The sequence below is a fragment of the Clarias gariepinus genome, chromosome 17 (genome assembly GCF_024256425.1).
Source record: "Clarias gariepinus isolate MV-2021 ecotype Netherlands chromosome 17, CGAR_prim_01v2, whole genome shotgun sequence".
NCBI lineage: Eukaryota > Metazoa > Chordata > Actinopteri > Siluriformes > Clariidae > Clarias > Clarias gariepinus.
Genome location: NC_071116.1, coordinates 28,916,459 through 28,930,016, shown reverse-complemented (window position 1 = coordinate 28,930,016; position 13,558 = coordinate 28,916,459). Strand labels below are relative to the sequence as shown.

General features: G+C 39.3%; 1 protein-coding gene across 2 annotated transcripts in view; it reads left to right on the top strand.

The window, feature by feature from the left end:
• Window positions 1-13,558, top strand: part of si:ch211-127i16.2 (probable flavin-containing monoamine oxidase A) — an 87,407-nt gene that overhangs the window by 54,414 nt on the left and 19,435 nt on the right. For both annotated transcript variants that reach the window (XM_053475971.1, XM_053475972.1), the window contains exon 10: window positions 3,472-3,558. In XM_053475971.1, coding sequence (XP_053331946.1) covers window positions 3,472-3,558 — 87 coding nt within the window. The remainder of the gene's footprint in view (window positions 1-3,471; window positions 3,559-13,558) is intronic.

Genomic DNA, 13,558 nt, shown 5'->3' with positions numbered 1-13,558 from the left:
TCCTACAATGTGATTTTCTGAATTTTTGAAGTAATTAAGGTTTACCCATGATGAAAATTACAGGCCTCTCTCAGCTTTTAAGTTGTATTTTCGTTGTCAGTCAAATACACTCCCTGTTCGGTAATCAGAGAGTGGATCACAGATTCAGTGGAAATTGAAATGGAAAAAGTAAATCGAATAAAGTTTTTTCTTAAAATGACTCCAGCGTGGTAAAATTCACTTATACCACTTCAGCGCTGTTATTTTAGCCAAAGTGAAAATATCAACTAATCCTAGTAAAAATATTTAGTTAAGCTTTTTTAATTAATATCTATTGGTGCAGGTGTTTGTTTACATTGAGAAATTGCTTATTAGTAGATTATTTTAAAGTAGATTATTAAATCCAACACATAAATGTTCATAACATCGCTTTTACTCAACATTTAGATTTGACTTATGGTGCTGGTTAAACTTCAAACAGAGATCAAAGTACTGCAAAAGTAAATTATGTTCAACGATTGATTTAAGATGCGCCCACAGTTTGCTACATGCGCAGTCTGCTGTCAAAACGTGTGGCTTATAATAACCTCCCTTATACTCAACATTTTTATTTGGTTCGGTTTTCGCAAGGTTCAGTTTTCATAGTGTATGATGAGTCATGTTGTTGTGTCTGTGGATTGTGCCAGCTTGTAGATTTCTTACTGTGGTTGCTGTGTATACACAAGAAAACTATTATTTTGATTGGCTCTGTATATGGCCAGGCCCACCTCAAAGGAAAAACGCTGAATAAGTAAAAAACAAACAAACAAACAAACTGTATTGTATATATTACAAATTCTGAAGATGTTGAGGTTCTCTTTAGGAGTGACAAGAATGGATAAGATCAAGAATGAGTTTATCAGAGGGACAACCCACGTTAGATGTTTTGAAGATAAAGTCAGAAAGGCCAGATTGAGGTGGTTTGGACATGTTCAGAGGAGAGATGGTGAATATATCGGTAGAAGGATGCTGAGGTTGGAACTGCCAGGCAGGAGGTCTAGAGGAAGACCAAAGAGGAGATTTATGGATGCAGTGAGAGAGGACATGAAGTTAGTTGGTGTGAGAGAAGAGGATGCAGAGGATAGGGTTAGATGGAGGCAGATGATTCGCTGTGGCGACCCCTGAAAGGGAACAGCCCAAAGACAAAGAGGCCTGGAATATGTCCATTCTATCAGGTAAGAAAACTCCATAGATGTGATAACCTGGTGATTCAGTATATCAGCTGACTTAATTTTATTGCCCCATAACGTTGCTGAGTCTAGACCTGAGTAACTGATCAACCCCAGAACATAACACTGTCTCCAGAGGCTCGTACAGTGGACACTATGCATGATGGGTGCATCACTTCATGCGCTTTCCTTCTTACCCTGACTTACCCTTACCCATCACTCTGGGATAGGGTCAGTCTGGACTCATCAGATGAGCCACATGACCTTGTTCCATCGCTCCGATGTCCAATCTTTCTGCTCCCTAGCAAACAGAAGCCTTTTTTCCAATGAGTCTCACTAACAAGTTGTTTTCTTATGGACACACAGCTGTTTAGTCCCAATCCTGTGAGTTTTTCCGTTTAAGTGATCATTATACTGACCACATTTCTTTCTTTGCTCGATTCCGCCCAATAATTTGACTCGACTGAAATGGGGACTTTTTTATGGCCAGAAGAATAATTTTGAAAAATTTCCCACATGTCCATACATGACATTTCTGTACGGGTTCAGACACCAGGCACATCTCCCTTCATGAAAAACTTGAGTGGAACAAAAGTAGAGGAAAGTTCACTAAACTCTTCATCCTGTTAATTATCAGTGCGGGAAACTTCAGCGTGTGTTCTGACCGAGTGTGATATTGCTTCATCTGTTGCTCATTGCATTCACACACACACATGCAGAGTGCTACCATACTGCCCCCCAAATTCTGACAGCATCATAGCGCGATCTCCTCTAGAGCCTTCATTCATATTCAACAACATGCTCGTGTGTTTAAAGACGCACGCTTCGGTCCAAGCTCCTAAACCGTTTGGTCATCTTCCGTTATTATTTAGCACTGCTAGCACTGCAGCTAATTAGCATTCCGCTCACCGGTACACGCTGGCAGTGTTTACAGAGTGGACACGCAGAGTGATTTCTGCAGGTCCTTTTTTTTTTTTTTTTTTCATTTTTATGAAGGTTAAGCGCTCAGTTTGTTCACTTTTTAATCCTCACTGTCAGATCTCTCGTCTCTCAGTTTGTGTTTGCGTTTCAGATCTGTGATCATGTGAAGAGGTTAGGTAGAATCACTCCGGCGTGAGAAGACCTTACTCGCTTTGATTTTACACAGACGCTTCAGCGCTGCGGTCAAAATGAATGTCGTTTCTATTTTCATAACATTTACAGTGTAGGAGAAATTTAACATGGCTTTCTTAAACTTTCTAGACAAATAACTCTGTTATAGAAACGGGAGCCTGAATAATAATAATAAATAAAAAAAAAAACATAAAGAAATGAATGAAATGTGACTGTGTCCTGATGTTTTAGGAAAATAATTTTTACAAACAGTTAAAAGGTTAAAGATAAAAATAATCTGCTGATCTTTAATGTAATCAGTGATATTATTATTATTATTATTATTATTATTATTATTATTTGAGGTTGAAGCCCACGTCCATGTCTGTGTGTCTCTCTGTACAGCAGAACTCTCTGTCTAACTTATTAATACAAAGAAATCCCATTCTGTAAGGTTGAGTATCTTACGCCTTGTTTACACTAAGTTGTCCTTCTTTGGTGCTCAGACAAATACACTCCCTGTTCGGTAATCGGAGAGTGAATCACAGATGAGAAATGGAAAAAGTAGATCAAAGGATAAAGATAAAGTTTTGTCTTAAAACCACTCCAGCGTGTTAAAATTCACTTATACCACTTCAGCGCTGTTATTTCAGCCAAAGTGAAAATATGAACTAATCCCAGTAAAAATATTCACTTTATCTTTTCTAATTAATATCTATTGGTGCAGGTGTTTGTTTACATTGAGACAGTAGCGCATTAGTAGATTATTTTAAAGTAGATTATTAAATCCCACACATAACTGTTCATAACATCACTTTTACTCCACATTTAGATTCACTGATGGTGCAGATTAAACTTCAGGCAGAGATCTAAGGTCTGCAAATGTTTAATTTCATTGTGTTCAAAAGGTGCAGTTTATAATCTGGTGCATCACTGCTAGATTTTGGGTCCTCCGATGCATGAAACATAAAGATACAATTGAAAGGGCGAGTTCTGACCAACATACAGGCAAAAGGTTTTTTTTTATTTCTATATAAAAAAAAAATCCTTGTGACCAATCACAATCCAGAACCGAACACGTATTCAGCACCTCGTCTTTGCTCATTGCGGTGTCTCATATTTCCCGTTAGGGCTGCTGCTGTCATCGTCTTCATGACTAAAACAAAGCTGCTCTGTTCTTGCTTCCTTTTAGACGGAGGACAGACGCGATGCCGTCATTAGCAGCCTGGTGAAGTATCTGGGCCCTGAAGCGGCCTCCTACATTCACTACCAGGAGAAAGTAAGTGACACAAATTTCTGACTCACCACCTCATACGCTGACGATCGCCTCACGGCCAGATCTCATCCCCTGTTCATTAGTCTGTTTTATGCTAATTGATTTTGCTTGAAAACACTCAGCGATGCAGGGTTGCCACTGGGATGTCTGGCCTTAATGCAGGAGTTATATTTGGTGATTTCGGATGATGGAGGAGGAGGAGGAGGTGAAGGAGTGTGTTTGGTTGCTCAAGGCTCAGACCACATTTTTGACAGGGTGGTAAAAAAATGAGTCAGAGATCTACAGGTGAATATCTAAAAAAAACCCACAATGTTTTCTAGGATTGTTTCTTTCCTCGTGCTTCAGGCGATCATGCTGTCTGACGCATCATAGGAATATTTTTTAGATTTGCTGTCTGATGCAACAAATAAAAGAGACAAGACATCCCTGGATCCTTATATGTTCCCCCAGCCTGGCTGGATGCCAATATTTTAGTTTTATTAAAAGTAAAAATAAGACAGGCTTGGTGGTTTAATCTCCTTTTCAGCCAGGTCCATAAGTATTTGGACAGCGACGCAGTTTTCACTGATTTGTGCGTGACTGAAGTGGAGACTTACAGCTTCGATTTAAAGTCGGCATTAACAAAAATATCGCATTAACTCAAAAAGTAGCTCAGTTGGGTTTGAGCTCGGATGACCGACTCGGCTTTTTTATTAATATTCCAGCTCTTTGCCCTGGGTTGCTTTTGCAGTACGTCTTGGATCATTATCCATCTGTACATGAGAAGCTCTATCAGTTCTTCTGCACACACACACACACACACACACACACACACACACACACACTTATGCCATAATTCTGTGATGTGATGCGCTTTAAAACATGATTATATACCAATAATGTACCACATTGAAGATTTTTAACCACTTCCAAACTTTAATATACCTGTTTTTATGACCTACTGCACCTTTTACCCACTGCACTTGTACATTAATCTCTCTCACCCAGACTCTGACTTACAACATTGTCATTCACTGTAAATAGGCCACTTATGCACTTCTGGTTGGATGATACCTGCATTTTATCGGCTTTGTACACTACATGTATGACAATAAAGTTGAATCTAATCTAAAAACAAAAAAATCTAAACAAAAATCCATGACACTGATATCAGCCTTTTCTTCAGTTGCTAAACAATTAATGTGGGTTTTAAAAACTCTTAAATTAAGCTAAAAACTATTTCAAATCCTTCGTGTTGGTTTACACACTCTCTCATCGTCGCCTAGAACCGCTTTATCCGGGGTCACGGGGGGTCGGGAGCATATCTGAAGATACTTGGGGCACGAGGCGGGGTACACCTTGGACGATGTGCCAATCCATCGCAGGGCATATGCACACAAACACACACACACATACACACACATTCATTCACACACTCTGAGCAATTTGGGAATTAGCCTAATCTGCATGCCTTTGGATTGTGAGTCCCCGGAGAAAAACCACAAAGCACAGGGAAAACATGGAAACTTCATGCTCACAGACCCGCGGTGGGAACCAAACCCGGAAGAGATGAAATTGTTTTACTGTCCAAATACATATGAACCTGACTTTATGTTCAAGTGACTATTTATATTATTTAAAACAGAGATTAAAAAAAGAAAACTTTTAAGGCAAGTAAACACCTAAACCTTGTATTACTCGCTGATTAAATTTTTAAAAAGAATTTTTTTTTAAACAGACAATTTTAGGTCAAATTAATTCACCATATGCTGTTGGATTGCTCTTGAGGCTTTATCATATTATATAAACCTTTTGTAGTTTTTATGACTCATGTTTTTTACAATATAACGCCAAGAATTGAGTTTTAAAAAAATGTCAAAAAGTTCATTTTAAGCGCCCTGTATGAACGCACCCTGCGCTTCGAGATCGGCCCAGCGCTTTATAATATTGCATAAAACACTTTGTATTTCTCATGGATGAAGGTTTTACACAGAATTTATAAAAAAAAAAAAATCTAATTTGCAGACAACTCCAAGGCTAAATAATGGTCTACATGCTCTGAAAATGCTCCTGGTGTTATATAACATTATTTAAAGCACCTTGAATATCTTGTTGATGAAGGTTTTCCAGCATAAATCAGAGAATTAAGGGGCGCTCCTGCTGATGCGTACGGCCAAATGTCTGGTCCTGATTGTGGTCTGATGGTGAAGACGTCTAGGATTATTAGTTCAGCTCCATTTCTCTGCACGCCGTTGCTGAGGCTCGTTTCAGACACGTCACATTAAAGCATGTGAAATCACTCCCCGGTGCAAGCTTGACATCTCAGCGAGAAGTTCTAGAAGGAGCGCAGAAAGCCGTTAAGGACAAGCCGTATTCGTCACCCTGCTCCTGACGCCCTCTGAGCGTGAAACTCGACAGAACTCTCAAGATGACATGAAAGTCTTTTTTTCTCCCCCTTCCTCTCCATCTCTTTCTTTTCTGTCTCTCTTGTTAAAGTCTGGTTGATCAAGGCTTCCTTAGATTAAATTAAATTATATTAGATTGGATCTGAGTTAACATTATTGTCATTATGCAAAGAAAACATGTACAAGACTAATTAGATCTAGTTTGCATTTAACCAGAAGTGAATTAGTTGCATGTTTATAATTAATACATATATGCATGTTTATATGGGAACCAAATACCGTAGATATAGATGAAATGAACAGTGTTTCACATTATGAACAGTGCAGAGATGCATAATGGATAAAGCAGTGCAGTATAAGTGTAGAGACTGTGCAGTGTCTGTCTCTCAGTGTCCATGATCACCAATTCAGTGGAAGCAGCTACAGGAAAGAAGGTTTTTTTCAGTCGGTTTGTGCAGGGGTGGATGCACCTGCAGCACCTGCCTGATAGGAGGAGGACAAATAGTCCATGATTAGGTGAGAAGCATCTCTGAGAATGCATTCTGCCCTTTTGCAGGCAGTGGTTCTTAGAAATGTCCTCAGTGGTGGGCAGCTGAGTGCTGAATGCTAAGTGCTGAGCTCCCGCTGAAGAGCTTTGTGGTCCGATGCAGTGCAGTTACCCTACCACACTGAGATGCAGTTAGTGAATGGTACAGCTGTAAAACCATTACGGTATCCTAGGCGACAGGTGGGCTGTTTTAAAAGCTCCTCAGGAAATATGGATGTTGTTACTCCTTTTGAACTAGAATGGGGGAGTTCAGGGACATGTGAGTCCCGGAAAGTCTAAGCTGGGTACATGCTCAAGAGCATGATGTGAAAGGGAGCATTATCGTGATTTTCAGCTCAACCGAAATCCACAAAGACCTACTTTGATTTCTTGGTGTTGAGTTCCATCCAGGTTACTGTTCAGGTTCACACACTTCCACCAGGTGCAGGATAAGACCTCTCTGTAGGCCTGTCACCGTCGAGTCCGCTGCAAACTTGATTTTAGTATAACCATGAATCGATACACAGTCATGAATGAAGAGGGAGCATAGGAGTGAGCATCCTTAAAGAACTCAAGTGCTACAGTATGAGGTGGTGAGATTGATAAAAATGTCCATGTTCTAGTTACAGAGAAGGGCTTAGTAATGCCTAATTGACCTAAGGTGAACGAACAGCATCCTGGCATAAATACTTGTCCGGACAGGTCAGGACAAAATGGAGGACCATAGAGATAAGGTTCAGTTTCAGGCTTTATTCGTCATTTATACATTAAAGCGTAGTTAAATTCTTTATTCGTTGCAGATCCCAACTTTTTGTTAGTAGGTTGGGGTTGGGGTGCAGGGTCAGCTGTTATACGGCACCCCAGGAGCAGACAGGGTTGAGGGCCACGCTCAAGGGCCCAACAATGGCAACTCAGCGAAGTTGGGACTTAAACTGCCTACTTCATGAGTAACTCAGAGTCTTAACACACTGATCCATTACCACCCAAACCTCTGTTGATGGCATCCTCTGTTGGGATACTGAAGTGATTGAGGCAGAAAGGTAGGGATCCAGAGTGGGTTTAAGATGAGTCGGGACCAGCCTTTTGAAGCAGTGTGTGAGGGTAGGGGTGGCTGTGATGGGATAAAAGTACTCTGCCCCCTGGCATGGTGGTGGCTAACTTAAAGCAGGTGAGGACAGCTGCCTGAGGCAAGGACAGGATAAAGATGTTTAAAAAGACCTCAGCTGGTTGGCCCTAAAGGCATTAGGGCCAGCTGTGTTCAGTTCATTTAAGCTGTTTGGGGTATTGCACATCTCAGGAGTGTAGTGTCAGAGGGGACACGCCCAGCAGTGGCACCGCCTTAAGCATGAATTTCTTGTTTACAAAACAAGCACAGAAGTGGTTCATCACATTGGGGAGTGAGTCAGTGCTGGTTTTGGTGCCATGGTGGGAGGTTTAAAGTCCTTGCATCAGGGTCAGATCCTCAGTTTTTCAGACTGGCTCTGGCTATGCTGCAATCCTCCCGGTCACCAGGCCTAAATATTGCATGCATGCTTCAAGCAGAAGAGAGATTACCATCTGGAGATTCTGGTTGGAGAAGGTTTTAACTTTTTTCTGTCTGTTCACCCTGTCCACACACCTGATGATGTGCTCAGAGCCAGAGTGGTTGTACAGTAGATGTTAGTACTGGCGAATGAGTCTAAGGTGGCCTAATTTTACTCCTGAAGATAAATTTCTAAAATCCTGGGTGATGGTATTTCCAGAATGTTTTAATTTTTTTATTTAACCAGGAAAGACAGTTTAAGAACAGTTCTTATTAACAACTGTGGCCTGGCAAAGGCGGAGCCTTTTAGGGGAAATAGGGGGACTAATAAAAATAAGGCATTTTAAGAAAGATGGACATATACAGTATAAATGAAATTATGATAGAAAAATTAAATAAATGAAGAAAAGCAAAAAGAAAATACATTAGATACATATTACAAAAAAACCATAAAATGTTATTTAAACAATGTAAACAATGGAGCAGCAATAGATTAGAGCAGCTAGTCTAAATAACAGCAACACAGCAACACACGTCTTTATAGTAAGTTGAGACTGAAAAGTAGACTTAGGAATAAGATTATCCAATTTTAACGTTTTCTGCAGGTCATTCCAGTCTCTAGCAGCAGCGTTTTGAAAAGACGACAGGCCGAAGACAGAAGTAGCCTTAGGAACTGTCAGCGGAATCAGGTTAGCGGAACGAGTGTTATGCCCAGAAGGAGGAGAAGAGTGTAACAGTTCTTGTAAGTAAGGAGGGGACAAACCAAGGAGAGTTGACCAGAAGCCAATGAGGTTTATGGCAGGTGTGCAATGAAGACCAGTTGTGAGAAGAATACAGGGTACAGTGATGAGTTTTAAAAGGAGCATTTGTTAGAAAACCGAATGGCAAAGTGGTAGAAAACGTCCAGCTTTTAAAGCAGGCCTTTGGATGCTGATCTGTTAATAACGTCACCATAATCAAACATGGGGAGAATGGTCATTTGCACCAAAGTTTTCCTAGCAGATGATGTAATTCCAGAACGCATTCTATAAAGGAACACAAGTTTTAATTTGATCTTAGGGTAAAAATATTACCCACAACCCCGTATCTCTTATACCCAAAGTGCATTAAACTACAGTATACCATTTCGTCAGATTTGGTTGGGTTGCTTTCACACCAGGCGAACCATACCAAAGTAGAGCGGATAAAGCGGTCCGAGACCACCCCTTCAGGCAGGTCTCGGATCGATTGATTTGGTGCGCACCAAAGTACCGAGATTGCATTCACATTAACACAAACAAACCGAACCAAGGGACCAGACACGTTTGGTGCGCACCAAATGCTGAAGGTGTGAAAGCACCCTTAGTCTTCAAATTATCAATGTGTTATGAGAAAGACAGAGTGTTAGCCAGCCAAATTCTCAGATATTTATATTCAGTAATCTGATCCAATGAGCAGAAATGTGTGGGATAAATTAATAAATCTATAATTTCAAGAAATGTAACTAGCCACATTATAGCTACTTCAAAAAGCAGATGTATTTCCAAATTAGACCATTTGTTTTCCATTTGTTTTCCATCTTGCTCTCTGTCTCGTTCTCTATAGCGCTTATCCTGTACAGTGTGAAGTAACTTTCTACATAAAATGAAAATTGAATAAAATTAAAGCAAATTATTGGTGTTATTATTATTATTATTATTATTATTATTATTATAATTAGTAGTAGTAGTAGTATTATTGGTATTCCGATTCAGTTTTTAACTCATTAACAATTAATTTAGGTTTTAAAAGAATCAAAGTTCACACATCATGCAACTGCAAGTAAAAATAATAAAATATCACTGAATAAATCTTGGGTTCCATATAAATAATTTATGCATAACAGCTATAAACATTCATTCCATATCTGGTCTCGCTTCATTCTCTTAAGTTAATAAGACAAAAATGCTTGCTACAAACGTGCTTCATTTCATCAGTCCTGAAGATGACTGTTACAACATTTGAACCTGTGATTCACAGCTTTTGTCAGCACTCTGTGATAGAAAATTTCAACACCTTCTGACCAATCAGACTCGAGACTTCCGCAGCGCTGGATTTACTGCACATGGACTTATAACTTTGTGATTCCACTGTGTTCTTAATTAGTCAGATCGAAGCACATCAAGCTTTGGTCTGATTGATGTCGTGATGAACGGTGCGAGTGCACAGACTCACGCTGTGTTAAATATGCTCGTTAACAAGGTGTGGGTGTGAGGCTCCTGCGGCGATGATGAGATCGTGACACGTGCAAACAGTGTGGCGCGATCACCATTTACTTTGTGTGTTATCATGATAGCTTTACTTTAATGTTTTAATTTATTGAACTCACTGTAGTTGGACTTTCAAGGTTGTTTCAAAAACATGTCCATTGTTTGGTTTGTTTGTCTGCCACCAGCGTGTTTGGCTGTAGGCATGGTATTAATGAGGTGATGCGCAGTGCCTGGTTTCCTCTCCGCATGGTGTGGGGAATTGTGTCATCAGACCAGAGGATTTTGTTCTTCCGTGGTCCTTCAGGTCCTTTCTTGGCAAACTCCCAGCTGGCTGTCATGTGCCTTTAAGTGAGGAATGGCTTCTGTCTGGCAGCTTTATCACACAGGCCTGGTTGGAGGAGTGCTGCAGTGATGGCTGTCCTTCTGTGATGGCTGTCCCATCTCCACAACAGAACTCAGGATCTTTTTTATACTGACTCGTGGATTCTTCTTTACCTTTCTGACCAAATCCCTTCATCCCTAATTGGCTTGGCAGCTAGTTCTTGGAAGATTGTTGGTTGTTCCAAATCTCTTTTTGATGGAGGCTATTGTGATCTTGGGTGCATTCAATGCTGCCGGAAATTTTTTGTATTTTTCACCAGATCTGTGTCTTGGAGATAATTCTGCCAAGGTTATGAGTTTGTTTTTCACTCTGATACCGTGAGATCTTACACAAGAAGGTGTGTGCCTTTGCTAATGATGTTTGCTATTTTGGAACAACTAATTTTGTACTAAGTGCATTTAAGTTGTAACTAAATTATACAAAAGCACAATTTTAAGTGTATAAAGTGAACTTTTATGTGCTAAAGAAAAACAACTTTAGGTTAAGCCTTTATTTGTCTCATATACATTACATCCTTCTTCGCATATCCCAGTGTAACTGGCGACAGGGCGCAGAGTCAGCCATGATACAGCACGCCGGAGCAGTTAGGGTTAAGGGCCTTGCTCAAGGGCCCAACAGTGGCAACGTGGTGGAGCTGGGGATCGAACCGGCGATCTTCTGATCAGTAACCCAGTGCCTTAGCCATCTGCCCGCTACCACTGTATACTTAGTGCACTTAAAGTATATGGCTGTTTATGTACTAATTAATTACTGTACTGTAGATTAATTATCTACAGTACATACCTGACACAGTCATTAATAAAATTGAAGTACAGTGGAACCTCGAATTACGAGCATAATTCATTACGGAAGTGGGCTTGTATTCCCAAACACTCGTAAATCAAAGCACATTTTCACATAAGAAATAATGGAAATTAAAATTATTCGTTCCACAGCCCAAAAAATAAATACATAAAAATAATTAACACAAAATATATAGTAAAAATAAAACAAATTAACCTGCACGTTACCTAAAAAAAGTAAAAATAAATCCCGAAAGTGTTTCCATTTATTCGCACAGGCGCTGTGTGTGTGTGTTTTTCTCTCTCCTGTGCTGCTGAGTGTGTGTTATGTGTGTGCGCGAGCGTAATTTAACACTGTGCAGGTTGTGTGCGAGTAAAGCACCCCCTCTCTGTTTCACACACACACACACACACACACACACAAACACATTAAAGGCGAGAGAGAGCGAGAGAGAAAGAGAGAGAGTGAAATGACATGGTATCAAATCACGCGCGCGCACACATAACACACACACTTAAACACTGACACACACTAACGACGAGAGAGAGTGTGTGTGTGTGTGCAAACCAGAGCATTGTAAAATTACGCACGTGCACACACATAACACACACACTTTGCAGCACAAGAGAGAGAAAAAACATTGGCTCAGTTGTGATGACGCGACGCTCGGTGTCAAAACAAGAAGCGCATGCGTTCCACATAATACTCGATGCTCGTAAACCACGACAACGCTCGTTTTTTAAGTCAAAATTTATTAAAAATCTTTGCTCGTCTTCTGGAACACTCGTAAACCGCGTTACTCGTAATCCGAGGTTCCACTGTATATATTTAATATATTATAAGTACATTACAGCAATTTTTACGGTCTTACAAATACATGAGTAATATACTATAGATACATTCTAATTGTAGCAGGAGCATGCCTCTGGTCAAATCCAAAAAAGTACCCTTTGTGGTCAAGGCGTCACCACAGCAGACTACGCAATCCACACACAACTTCCTGACACAACCCCTTCAATTATTTTTTACCCAGGCTTGGGACAGGAAACACCAGGACTCAAACCCCGATTCTCAGATTCCCCCAAATCAACAATCCAGTGCCTTAGCTAACCGAACCACCTTTCTATTTTAGTTGCTGTTAATAACCAGCACATTAAAGAGTTGTAGGAACATTTACAAACGCTGAATGCATTTTCACTATTTTCATGCATTTTCTTCTAACATGTTTTTGAAACAAATTACATCAATAATTATGAGGCAGATTTTATTCATGAATTCAACAGATTTCATTTGTAAGGTTTTAGGAATAACACATTAAACAATACATTCTATAGTTTAAACTATGTACTTAATTACAAACTACCTAACAAAAAAACAAAAATTTTCCTTAAAAAAATGAATGCTAATGAAAATAAAATAATGATATGAACTAACACACGCAATGATGCAGCTTCCAGCCGTGAACTCAAACTTGAAGCGAAGAACTATGGAGCCAATCAGAGACATGTAGTCTGAAACATAAATCTGCCCGCCTCCAGTTTTTGATTGGCTGTGTTGCCCCTATTCTAGTCTCTGGTTGGCTGGAATAGTGGCAAAGTTTTAACGCTGTTGCAGTTCATGCAAGTTTAGCTTTATGATATTGAGCGCACAGAAGAGAAAAGCTTGCGCGCAAGAGAGAATAGTGCACCAAATATACGCATGATATAAGTACTAAATATAAGCCCAACTACATTCAAATTTACCAGAAAAAATAAAAATTTTAATACTGTGTATTAAAATTTGTATTCTAATGTATACGTCACAACATTGTTACAATGATTTTGAGCATATATATATATATATATATATATATATATATTTTTTTTTTAGTTTAAATAAGTGTGCTTTAAAAATTACACTGACCTTTTACTTAAAGTATATTTTTTATAATATATTTTTGGAAAGTGTACTTTAATACAATTATTTTGAAGTATGTTTAAAGTTTAACTCCAAAAATTGGTAAAAGCAATTTATTGTACTTTTTATATATTAACTAATGGTACAATTTGCTTTTGTATATTTGCTATAATGTACAATCGAAGATTTGAGCATATTTGTAATACACTAAAGTGTATTTCTTTTTATTTTCACTAGGGAAGAATAACTGATATGAATAGGGTACACCAGAACTAAAGTACA